Consider the following 13,111-nt stretch of genomic DNA (forward strand, 5'->3'; position numbering starts at 1 on the left):
CAGAACCAAGTTTACCTTCGTTCTTTACAAAGGCGATTCTTTACGAAGGAAATGCTGCGTATTGAGATCACGCTGCAGCCCCTTCCTCCCGAAATGCTAATCCCACAGACCCCCTCCCTGCTCCCTCATGCCCTGAGCCAGCCTGGACAGACGGATGCCTCGGTGCAGGGCCTGCCACCGGCCCCACGAGTGCACAGAATCTCGAAGTCCCCAAATCTCTGCACAGAACAGCAGCCCGGAGGGAGGAGGGCAGGAATTTCCTCCAGAATCTTCAATATTCTCTTCATCTTTTATTATTTTACAGCCTAAACCTCCTAGGCTGTCGTGTTACGACCGATAAAACACCAGGTGTTTTTATCCCCCCATGACATAGAATGGAGAAAAGATAAAAGTTCAATTGTGTTCACTCGTGTTGGTTATAAACAGGGGGCAGAGTGATGACAAGAGGGAGGCCTCTCTCCCCATGACAGTCGGCTGGGCAGTCGGAGAAAAGTCCCGCAGACCCCACACCTAAATCAGACGTCTATTCCTTCCCATCCCTGAGGGTGCGAGTCCACGATCCATGCATGGCAGGGCCAGATCCCCCCTCCCCTTGGTGCCCTCCCCTTGGTGCCCACGGCCACCTGCTCCCCGTGTCCACACAGTGGTCCCTCCGTGTGTGTGTGGGTCCTGATCCCCTCTTCTTATAAGACCACTGGTCCTATGGGATCACTGCAGCCATGTCACTCAACCTCGATCACCTCTCTCGAGGCCCCGTCTCCAGATACAGTCACATTCCAAGGGTCTGGGTCAGGGCTTCAACTTGTGGATTTGGGGGTGGGGGCACATTGAGCCACAGCGCCCCCAACAAAGGTCTGACAGGGCTGGCAGAGAACCACGGTCAACACAGGACCTGCCCACAAGCCCAGAGGGAACAGGGTCCTCCAGGCAGGGCCCCGGCGGCTGCCATGTGGGCAGGTAACTGGGCTCCTTGCCCGGGTTTGCCTGGAAGTGCTCCTCCAGGTGGGGCGGGAGGCCACAGAGTCCTCTGAACAAGGACAGCGACGATGCAAAGGGATGGGCACACAGAGCACAGAACGGAATTAAAACAATACAATACTGCCCGGCATTCATCTGATTACAAACATTTGCTGGAGACCAGAAACCTCAGGGGAGTCTATTGTGGGAACAATGTCCCAGTCATGCCTCTCAAGGGGGCGCAGAAGAGCCCCCCATGAGCCCACTGTGGGACGCTTGCTCAGTGACCACCTCGCACTCCTGTCCTGGGTCTGCGTGACCAGATCAGGCCAAGTGGGGAGGCCTGGCACCTCCCTGATGGTCTCACTTTCCAGGAGAGGCAGCTGGGGGCCTCAGAGGCAAAGTGTCGTGTGCAGGACCCCAAGCACCTGAACAAGGCCAGAATCGAGCCCTACAGACCCCCTGGCCTGGGCCCCTACCAGATTCCTAACTCCAATGGTTTTGCAAAGAGAGAAAAAAAAAGACATCATCCAGTAGCTTAATAAGATGACAATGGCTTGCTAAAGAACCAGAAAAAAATCTCATACAGTTTAATCACATAAAGGCAATTCTATATTATGTAACTTAAGCAGCTTTAAAAAAAAAAAAAAAAACGTGTTTACTGTCTGGTCATTTGAAAGACCAAGACCAAGATGTAACTGCACCCAACTCCTGGACCCATTTCCTCAAGAAAACTGCAGGTCTCAAATCCAAGCCATTCGGAACCAGTTCCATCCTTACCAGCCTGCAAATGCATCACAAGTGACCGAGAATTGATAATCATAAGAGTATCCGAGTCGCCAGGTAACCTACATTTTAATTAACTAGAAGAAACCGACGGCCACCCCTACAGTAACCCCTGTGCTATGTGCAAAGCTTCCCTGTGAGGAGCCAAGCAGGTTGTGTCTTCGCGGTGGGGGCATCACCGCACTTTGGAGCGCGACTCTGCTGTGCCCCGATCAGGCGGGAACAGGACAGAGGGTGGGCTGGCACCCAGGAGACGCACAAAACCAGGCAGGTCCGGTGAGCGCCGTCCTTTGCTGTATCCCCAGAGGGGGACTGGAGGCAAGCAGCTCTCAACTGTCACCTTTCAAAGCACAAAGCAGCGAGGACCCCACAGGTGACGTTGGACCAAGAAAGACTATGACACCCCGGGTGTCCACCTGCTTCAGAGGCAAAGGCCACGAACCTCAGAGGGGGGCAGACGAACCTCAGAGGGGGCAAATGGGGGAGGGTCTCCAGCGGTACAGCAGGTGCCTGTGGGGCGAGAGCACTGTCCCCGCCTCCCGTGTGGTCACGCCCACCGGCCCACGGTCAGGCTGCACATTTAGGACGCAAAGCTTTTCTAACCATGTGCTTCAATTTTAAATTAAAGTTTACCTTTTAAATATAATATACACACATTTCAAAAGCACTGAGTCCGTTGGATAGGACAGAAAAGTCCCAAGAGGCACAACCCCCTGCCCTCCCCGCAAACCCATCTTCGCACGTCCTCTGTCCTCCCCCGTGCCCTCTCCTAGTGGCCTGATCAGCTCGGGTGGCCCCTCCTTCCTCAGCCACTGTGGTTTCCTCTACTCCCAGCAGGAAGTAGAAGAGTAGAGGAGTACTCCCCACTCCTCTCTTTCTTCCTCCACTAAGCCACTCCCCTCCCCACCAAGCCCCTCCCCCACCCAGCCCCTCCTCTTTCCTCCCTCCACCAAGCCCCTCCCCTCTCCCATCAAGCCCCTCCCCCACGAAGCCCCTCTCCTCTTTCTCCTTCCAGGAAGCCCTGACCCTCCCCATCTAGCCCCTCCCCCACCCAGCCCCTCCTCTTTCCTCCCTCCAAGACCCTCCACTCCCCATCAAGCCCCTCCTCTTTCCTCCCTCCACCAAGCCCCTCCCCTCCCAATCAAGCCCCTCCCCCACAAAGCCCCTCTCCTCTTTCTCCTTCCAGAAAGCCCTGGGCATCCCCACCAAGCCCCTCCTCCCTCTCTTCCACCAAGCCCTCTTCCCCTCTCCCCCACCAAGCCCCCCACACACACTTCATAGGAACAACTGTGGGGTGGGAGGTCTTTGCAGACAGGGAGATGGGGTAACAGCCCTCCCTGGGCTCAGACACCCGCACCAGACATTTAGGAGATAGCACCGCCGTGTGCAAGGTGCACGGGGCCAGGAGAAAGTGTGCGCTGTGCCAAAACTCCTGAGTACAGAGTGCGCGCTTTTGTTTTTCTTTAAGAGACCAGCCTAAGAAGGACAGTACCCCTCCCCATGACGTTTTTAACACCTTCCTCTTGCTGCCAGAGAAAGGAAAAGAAGGCACAAACATACTGCAGTCTTTTGAGGAAGGAACGGGTCCGCCCCACAGGGGGTGCTGAAGGGGACTTCCCCAAAAACACTCCTTCTGCAAGGTCCACGAATAGCAGAGTGAACTGTTTGGTTTGCACCAACTCCCCGTGATCCAGGGAAGGGCTGCCACCACAAGGAAAAAATGACAAATTCTGAGAGCTTGCAACTTCTCCTCAAATCTGAAAAGAAAACATTTAACTCAGGCATCAGGGGGCAGAGAGGCAGGCTGCCCCCCCCACCCCGAGTGTCCACAAAGACCTCCCTGGGTTCTCCCATCACAAGCTACACTGGAGTTCACGGTTACAAAGTCCCGCCACACCCAGAGCCGTCTGCAGCCCCATCCATCTGCCGTGGTCTGCCCAAAAACGCCAGACTTAACTCCCTGCTGGCCCTCCGTGTGCACCCCCCATTTCCCTGTGCAGCACAGAACTTTCCAACGGGCCTCCCACAGCCGGGTCAACATGCCCCACACACTTCTTAAGTCAAAAATAAGCCTCTAAAAGGACAAAAAGGCATTAAGTAAAGACTCTGGAATCAGAATTGTGATGTCAGAGCCATTGTGAACCATTCAGGCATGCTGTCCTCTCTGCCCCCCGAAAAAGCAGAAGCCTGGGGTGCCCCCCTGCAAGGATCGAGGGGCAGGCCCAGCTGCGTGGGGGCAGAGGGGACCCTGCGGGGTTCAGAGCTGCAGGTACAGGGACACAGGGGACCCGCTCTGCACGCCCCCCGACGCCAGCGCCTGGCCCACCAAGACTGCCAGCCGCGGAAAGAATGGGCCAGGGAAGATGCACAGAGAGAAAAGCAGAGGACGGCAATGGTCTGTGAATTCTAACAGGTGCACTGCAGCCGTGGGGCGGGAGCAAAGGGTCTGGGGGAAGAGGGTCCATGAAGCCACAGGAGCACCAGGCACGGGCAGGCTGGGGAGGGCGCAGGGCAGCAGCATGGTGGTTGGTGGGGGGGACCCCGGCGAGCTGGGGAGAGAGGCTGGCGGCACAATGGGGGCACGGAGTACAGATTCTGAGCAGCTCAAAACATGCATGCTGGTCCATAAAAGGCGGTAGCGTGTCTGGGAAAGTAAATCACAAACAGGGATTAGCTCACAGGCAATGTGAGCGAGGGACAAAGAACTGGCATCTTCTAGAAAGCAGCCAGGGCCACTGTAGACACAGGCGAGTGGCAAGGCGACCGTGGAGAGTCTGGAGCGGTCTGTGGAGGGGACCCCCCCTTGGGCCCCCCTCGTATGGCAGACGGAGGTGATGAGCAGGCCACCAGGAGCATGTGGAAGTCAAATGTGGCAGCATCAGGGGCGTGTGAGCTGATCCACGGCACGTGGGTGGCTTGGAAGGAGCCACAGGGGTACATCCGGCCTGGGGGTCAGCAGGTCGTAACCTGCACCTGCAAGCCTGAGCAGGGCGGGGAAGGGAGTCAGGAGATGCAGAGAGTAGCTATCACAGCAGGTAGGTGGGATGGTGCCACCCCAAGAGGGGACAGATGAAGAATTCCACATGCACCTGGCACATGTGGCCACAGGGCCAGACGAGGGAGGGGGGGGGGGTGGCACGGAGCCGGCCAGAGCCAAGGCAGCCCCGACAGGGACGAACGTGGGGGCGGTCCCCGTCTCAGGAACGAGCCCGCTCCAATGCCACTGGCAGGACAGAACCACGTTCAGGTTGGGCCCACACTGCGTAAGAGGCACAAACTGAGCCAATTAAATGAGATTTGTCTGCTTGAAGAAGATCCTATTCCCGGGAAGAGAAAACGCACCACACTTTAGCGTCGCGTAAACAGTTAAGGAACAAAACGCATAGTGATTTGTGCCGTTCACGCACGGGTCAATGTGCCAGGAGACGGCTGAACTAGGACAATAATGACCGTGACCGCAGAGAGTATGGTCTCCAGTTACCGCAGCTGCAGAGAAATACACCTGTTTCTAGGATGCAGGATGCAAATGAGCCCAGTACTCCAGTTCAAGGCGGAGACGCTCCCTCCAGAAGGCCCCCCAGGCTGCTGAAGCTGGTTCTCGGAACCGCTCGTGAAAGATGCCTGTGTTCCGATTCCGTGATGAAAGGGACCACGGCCAGAGCTATAGCTTCCATGGGGCAGTCAAGCTCAGGCCCGGGGTGTCTCTGTGGGCCCCCCGGTTTTGCGGGCTGCTTCTGATGGCTACACGTGGAAAGTTCTATCTTCCACTCCCATTCTCCCAGACGGAGAGCAGGCGTGAGGACAGAGTTTCGCAAACCGGTGAATCCGGTCACTGACGCTTAGAGAGAAGGAAAGTCTTCGAGGAGCACTCCTTCTTGGTTTTGTCCACAGTCGAGGGCCACGTGCCCCCAGCAGCCTGTCAAACCATTACTGCTGCCATTCGTCCCACTCCCCCACGTCCCACAGATGCAGGGGACACAGGATACTGGCTAATCTGTCACGCAGGCCTCCGTTCGAGGGGTCTCTGTGAAGGATAAGACACTCAGGCCAAGTGTGACAAGGCAGGAAGGGCCGTGCTCCCAGGAACCTTCCAAAATGTCCACATTTAAACGGCTGTGGCTCTGCACCTCCCCTCTCGTGGAGCTGACTTCAGAGGCTGAGCCAAGCCCTTTGAGGAAAACCAGTGACCGAGGCAAGAGCAGGGACCTCGCCACACACTGATGCCAGCGATTCCGGGATTCATCAAAAATCCAGTCGTCCCCACAGGCCCAGAGCCCCGCCACCAACAGAGTCCCAGAGACATGCCTCCAGCCCTGCTAGCACTTCCAAAGGCAGCCTGAGAAACTAGCACTGCCCAGAACTCCAGGCTCACACTGGAGAGGAAGGACCTGAGCAAAGCCCTGGGGGGGGGGGGGGGGGGGGGGGGGGGGGAGACAGACATCCCGCGGGCATCATCCCTGGGACAGAAGCAGACACCGCGGGACCAGGCCTGGAGCCTCCCGCTGTTTCGGAGGAGCAGAGGGTGTGGGCTGGGGGGTGGTGAGGCCCCAGCTCCACAGCCAATCCAGGAAGAGCACACGGACGGCAAAAACCTGACACCCCTGACGCAGTGGCCAGTGACAGTCCCCACTTGCGGGTCCGATGAGGGGGGCACCCGAAGGACCACACTGGGGACACTCGCAAGCAGGGGAACTGGCAGGTGTAAGTTCATGGTTACAACGTCTCACTTACACCAGTGGACACCTGGCAACACCAAGGACAGGCATGACAGTGGTTTCTGAGGACATCTTGGGCTCTGGGCCTCGTGGCAACTCCTGCACCAACCATGGCCGTAACATAGGCATCACTAGCACGTGAGGCTGGGAGAGGCAGGAGCCGAGGGCTGAGCTGCCGCGGCCCAGCCTGAACCTTCAGGGAGAGGAGCCACGTGCCCATTACCAAGCTCGGCATCTTGCGGGGGGGGGGGGGGGGGGCGTGGAGGCTAAAGGCTCCCAGCTTGGCAGCCACGTGACAGCCACAGAAAGCAGGCCCTGCGGCAGCCCGTGACCCCTCACCCCTCCTGAAGGGGGCCTCCACTCACAGAGGTACAGTCCTATACTTTATCTCCAGCAAGGCGTGTCCAGAAAGGGGAGCGGCGAGCCGGCCCTGGGCAGCACACCGTGGAAGGGACAAAGGGGTCTGAGCACAGAGGCCTGGCTCCCGAGACAGGTGGCAGGTGGCTCTGGCGAGACTGGCGGGGGGACCCTGCACAAGGTGTCTGCCCCACAGCCCCTGCACGTGTTCAGCTCTGCCATGTCACGGGTCAGTCCCCACGCGGAGGCCTCACTATCCGGAGGTCTGCAGAAAGAGTGCCGATTCAATACTTAACGCTCTGAACTGAGGGCGCCTCTGAAAGCACGTGTGTCTGGTCTGGGCCGATGTGGAAGGGACCACGTTGGACCACACACATCTGGGCCATCAAGTGGGAGGGACTCCTACCCTCCCACTTGCCAAAGCCCAGTGGAACCCTGCCTTCGGCACACTTGGGAGATACCGGGGAACCCCCATCCCCTGCCTTTCTAAAAAGGTTCTTTCTCCTACTTCCTTATGCTCCTGCCAGTGAGTCAACCAGCGGCCAAGGGAAAAACCAACTCATGATGCCCAAGCGATGCACAAGGCTCCAGTGAATGAGCACGGCCTCCCAGGGAGCAAAATATTTGGAATCCCAAACTTTGCAGCCATTATACATAGATTGTGGGACTTCCTGAAAACCTAAAGAATCAAGATTACCATAATCAACAGGGAAGAACATAACCCATGCGGACTGGGGGACATATCACTCACCTGTTTGACCCATGAACAAACCGTAGCCCCAGAGACTTACTCCAGTGGACGAGAAGCCCCCATGGGGATCACAGCCTGGGTCACTGCCCCCGAGTGCCCCCTGAGCTCAAGGCCTTGCCTGAGGGGCCACACTGCCCAACGGCCAGGAAGACACTGACCTAAGTCCATCCGGCCTTCTAGGTCCCAACTCGTGGTTCGGCTTCCCTGCCTGAGACCTGTGGCCTGTGGCTCAGCTGGGTTTCTGGAAGATGGCTCTCTCCTTGGCGACGACAGTACGGTGGGGTTCACTGAGGAGGTCACAGAGGGAACCCACCGTGCCTGCCTTCCCCAGGTCAGCGAGCAGCTGGACCTTGTTCTAAACCCCAGTACCCCCTTGTCGGTCAGGAAAGCCAGCAAGCCCTGGGCACGTTGCACGCACGCACGCATGCACACACACACACACACACACACACACACACACACGAGGTAAGCAGGGACCCACGCTGCCTGGGAGAGCCGCATCTCGGCTCCTGGGAGACAGAACTGTCCCCCCCCTTATCTCCAGGGGCAGCTGGGAGTTTATGGCCCCTCTAGGCGCGGCAGCAATGGCACTATGGATCTGGAATAAGAAGGGGCTTTGTTATTGCTGGTGGAATGCCCTCCTGCCTTTCAAAGCTGGCTATCGAAAAAACCGAATACGGATACATTTCCCCTACCCTGATCTACTGAGAGAGAACGCTTATCTACCTCTCAGCAAACTGCCAATTACTGCGGCTAGAAATACCATAATCGGTGATAGCTAAGACTTCTGGTATAGTCTCTGAGCCAAAGAATTCAATCCCATAAGTAGCCGGCTCTGGGCCCCTTCAAGAAACGGTGCCAACAGGAGCGGGGCTCAATTCTTCTGTCAGGCAGGCGTGGCCGGGCCTGTGATACCGTCACAGACGGAGGCGCACAGTGGCACACACACAACACACACTTGCATGCATGCATCTGCATGTACACATATATGCACATCCAGGCACACACACACATGCACACACATCCAGGCACACACACAGGATGACAGGACAGCCAGCACTGCTGTTCGGATGCACATCATCTGACAGCTCTGAGAGGTGGGGGAACCAGGGGTTCGAAGAGGACGGTGCTGCCGGCCCCCAGGCCAGGTGACCCTCTCCACTCCCAGTGCGCTCCAAATCCCCCATACAAAATGTTTAAAAAGAAAACTCATTTAATCTCTTCCTTGAAAAAAAACACAGGGCCGGACTAGCCTTCCATGTGTGTGTGCATGTGAGGGTACATGTGTCTGTGTGTGAAGAGTATGACTGTGACGTGTGTGAATTGTGTGTGTGCATGTGTGTGCGTGTGTGTGTGTGTGTGTGTGTATTCCTGCATGGGTGTGAAGTGTGTGTGTGTGTATTCCTGCATGGGTGTGAAGTGTGTGTGCATGTATGTGTGTGCGTTCCTATATGGGTGTGACCTGTGTGTGTTGCATGTGCATGCATGTATGTTTCTGTGTGGGTGTGACCATGTGCGTGTGTGCGTGTACATTCTTGTACAGGTATGACGTGTGTGCGCGCGCACATGTGTGTGCATGTGTGTTCCTGTATGGCTGTGACTGTGTGCATGTGTGCACATGTGTGTGCACATGGCGTTCCTGTATGGCTGTGACCATGTGCGTGCATGTGTGTGTGTGTATTCCTGTATGGCTGTGACCATGTGCGTGTGCGTGCATGTGTGTGCGTGTGTGTTCCTGTATGGCTGTGACTGTGTGCACATGTGTGTGCACATGGCGTTCCTGTATGGCTGTGATCATGTACGTGCATGTGTGTGTGCATGTGTTCCTGTATGGCTGTGACAGTGTGCGTGTGCGTGCATGTGTGTGTGTGTGTTCCTGTATGGCTGTGACTGTGTGCATGTATGTGTGTGTGTTCCTGTATGGGTGTGAACTGTGTGCGTGTGCACACATGTGTGTGCATGTGTTCCTGTATGGGGTGACTTGTGTGTGTGTGTGTGTGCGTGCATATGTGTGCGTGTGTGTGCCTGTGTGGCAGTAACCGTGTGTGTGTGTGCGCATGCATGTGTGTGTATGTTTCTGTATGGGTGTGACCATGTGCATGTGTGCGTGTGCATTCCTGTACAGGTGTGACGTGTGTGTGTGCGCGCACATGTGTGTGCGTGTGTGTTCCTGTATGGCTGTGACTGTGTGCGTGTATGCATGTGCGTTCCTGTATGGGTGTGAACTGTGTGCATGTGCATGCATGTGTGTGCATGTGTTCCTGTATGGGTGTGACGTGTGTGTGTGTGTGTGCATGTGTGTGTGTGTATGTTCCTGTATGGCTGTGACCGTGTGCGTGTGCGTGCATGTGTGTGTGTGTGTTCCTGTATGGCTGTGACCGTGTGCGTGCATGTGTGTGCGTGTGTGTTCCTGTATGGCTGTGACCGTGTGCGTGTGCGTGCATGTGTGTGCGTGTGTTCCTGTATGGCTGTGACCGTGTGTGTGCATGTGTGTGCGTGTGTGTTCCTGTATGGCTGTGACTGTGTGCGTGTGTGCACATGGCGTTCCTGTATGGCTGTGACCATGTGCATGCACGTGTGTGCGTGCGTTCCTGTATGGCTGTGACCGTGTGCGTGTGTGCACATGTGTGTGCGTGTGGCGGGCAGGGTGAAGGGACTCGGCATCCCTGGTCCCCCCACATAGAACTTCACGAGAAGCCAGCTCAAGTGCGAGCCCGCCCCCAGCACCCAGCCCTGCCCGGAGCCGGCGCCAGTCGGAAATTCCCAGCAACAGCTGCCCAGGAGGAGCCCGGCAGCCACAGAATCCCAAGGCTCTCCAAAAGCCCAACTCCCCTGGGGCCTCCAGCCACGGGGCTGCGGGACCTGGAGGGGGGGCTCTCACTGAGCCAGGGCGGGCCAGCCAGAGTGGGGGTGCCACACGCTCAGGCACCACTGCGGACAGCCAGCATGCCTACAAAACTTGGAGGTGCAGACACCATGACCCAGGCAGAAAACCAGGCCTCGGTCCAAGGGTTCCCATGATGGCCCACCGCCATCTCCAGGCCTCCTCACTGCCCCACAGAGGTCCTAACCCCACCCCAGCACCCCAGACTTCCAGTGCTTCTAGGGGTGCTCAGCAACTCAGCCCTCCAAGGAACTCAAACCCCAGCCCAACTCTCCCCGATTCAGGGCCCCCAACTCCCATGACAGCCTGAGAACCCCAACCGATCTAAGAACAACTAACCCTAATGAGCCCCCCAAATCTCCCCCACCAGGCCTGTGCCCTAAACCCTATTCCCACCCCCACAGAGCCCCGAAAAGTGGCATGATGTAATCATGAGAAAGAAGGGGTCACCCGCTGGGCGGGAGGCCTGTGCCGAGGCCAGGGCCAATTACTTGATTCTCATCTGAAACCAAATTCTTGAGTTTTACTTTCTATAATTAGGAACACAGAGCCCAAGGCTCTAAGGCTTCCTCCGGAGACGAAAAGTATACGTGCTATCGAAGCATCTAGCAGCCCTTTCCCGAGGGTTTCACGCCTGTGGCCACAGGCCAAGGCGTCCACCTTCTGCACCCGCCTGCCGTGGGGCAAAGGCCAAGGCGGGGTCACGGCCCCCGGGGAAGGAGCTCAACGGGTGCTTACCTTGGCTTCACATTTCTTGTGGCAGGGATACTTGCAGGCTGCAAGACAAAGAGAAAGAAGGTGTGTAAGTGGAGCAGGTTCTGCAGCACCAGGTCTGGCACCCATGAACCCTCTGGACCCTTGGGGATCAGAGCTGCAGCGGGGGGGGGGGGGGGTCCGCCCCCACCCAGCGGCTCCAAGCTTCGGCCCAGAGCCCAGTGCCCATGGTGTGCAGGCACCCAGCTGTGGGCGGCGCTCCCGGGATCCCGGGAGGAGACCCGTGGTGGATCTGAGTTGTACGAAGCCTCCTCGGTGCCCGGGGGGATGCCAGCTTCTCCCTGTGGATGGGCGGACGGGAAACTAGAAAATCCACAACCTCCCCCCCGTCCCCCCCGCCAGAGCCAGACCTGGCGCCTGTCACTTAGTGAGAAAGCTGCCAGCGGAGCGCCACACTCCCCGCGCTTCCGGACGGCCTGGGAACGCACTGTCAGAATCAATCCACGTCTGAATTCCTGCAGGGGAATCCTTCAGCTGGGGCCATTGTGTGAGCAGCAGAGAGACTGTGTCAGTCCGGGGGGCCCCCGACAGTGCAGACTTAGAGCCGGAACCAATGGGGATTTCGCAGGCCCGCCCTCCGGAGGCTGTGGCCAGGCTGATGGCAGGACAGCGCCAGCGGCCCCCACGAGCCTCAGGCACGCGGCCAGTGCCCAGATGCCAGGCAGAAACCGCGGGACAGGGAACCCCATCATGGGGTCCAGGGGGCAGCTGTGAGATGGGGGGCAAGGACCTAATCGACCGCACTGCCCGGAGCCGGGCCAGTGACCTCTCTGGGCCTCCATTTCCTCTCCCGGGGTGACGGCAATGTCCAGGGGACCCATTCAAGAGACCACTTTCAGACTACAAACACAAAGTCAAGGTACACAAGTGTGCAGGGTCCTGAGGGAATAAGGCCTCGGGGGTCAGGAGGCAGGCCCCAAACCCGGCTAGCATGTGGAAGCCCAGAATGTTCCCCCAACACACACACACACACACACACACACACACACACACACGCGCGCGCACGCACACACCCCATCCCTCTCTGCTCCAGGAGCTGGGCTCAGAAACACTGAACTGATGCAGGTCCCTGCAGGACTGACTGAGGATACCTCAAAGTAAGGCGGCCGCTGGCGGATGGTTACTGGATCTCCAGGACCAATGGCCAGAGTAGTTATCTTCGCGGGATCTCTTTTCTGAATGGTTTCTCTCTGCCTCTGAGGTTTGTGAGATTATCCGCAAAGACAAATATTTACTCTCTGTGTCCTAATGGGTGCACACAGCCAACAGGCCATGAGGGATTTCCTCATCAGGATGGGCTCGCCTCCGGAAGGGGCTTCCAGATGAGAAACGCGGAGGGAAACACGGCCAGGGGCTGGAGGGCAGCGGGGGTCCCGAGGCAGAAGACGTTCGGCAGAGGCCCGCGGCCTTTGCGTAAGTGAGAAGTAGCAGAAATGCACGGAGGAACTGCCCTGGCGGGGCAGGTGGCTTGCAGCCTGGGACTGGGACGGGAATCTCATGGTGGTCAGACTTCCAGGATGGCCCAAGGGACCCGTGTGCCCCTGCAAAGAGCCTCACGTGGGGGAACTGAGGCCTCGCCAGCCACTGAGGGAGCCGGCTCGGAAGGCCTGGTTAGAGCCACAGGCCTCCCAAACCCCTGTCCCACAGACGCAGGGAGAAATGAGACACGCTGTCGCCACGGGTCGGCACGAACTTCTAGAGGAATCCACCACGCCATGGCAGATAATTACGACCACGGGCCAACTCAACCCGGAGAGGGCTCTGGTCAGCGGCAGGGTGACGGTAGTGTGACACATTCATGGTGAACAGCCAGCCGACTCAGCCAGAAGAGAGCCAAAGGCAAAGCCGCGACATTCACAAAGGTCGACTTTACAGCAACGTGGTACA

General features: G+C 57.7%; 1 protein-coding gene across 5 annotated transcripts in view; it reads right to left on the reverse strand.

Annotated features, from left to right (window-relative positions):
- Positions 1-13,111, reverse strand: part of TNS3 (tensin 3) — a 216,318-nt gene that overhangs the window by 152,309 nt on the left and 50,898 nt on the right. For all 5 annotated transcript variants that reach the window (XM_043588418.1, XM_043588420.1, XM_043588417.1 and 2 more), the window contains exon 3: positions 11,189-11,226. In XM_043588418.1, coding sequence (XP_043444353.1) covers positions 11,189-11,226 — 38 coding nt within the window. The remainder of the gene's footprint in view (positions 1-11,188; positions 11,227-13,111) is intronic.

This window comes from Prionailurus bengalensis, chromosome A2, assembly GCF_016509475.1.
Source record: "Prionailurus bengalensis isolate Pbe53 chromosome A2, Fcat_Pben_1.1_paternal_pri, whole genome shotgun sequence".
Classification (NCBI taxonomy): domain Eukaryota; kingdom Metazoa; phylum Chordata; class Mammalia; order Carnivora; family Felidae; genus Prionailurus; species Prionailurus bengalensis.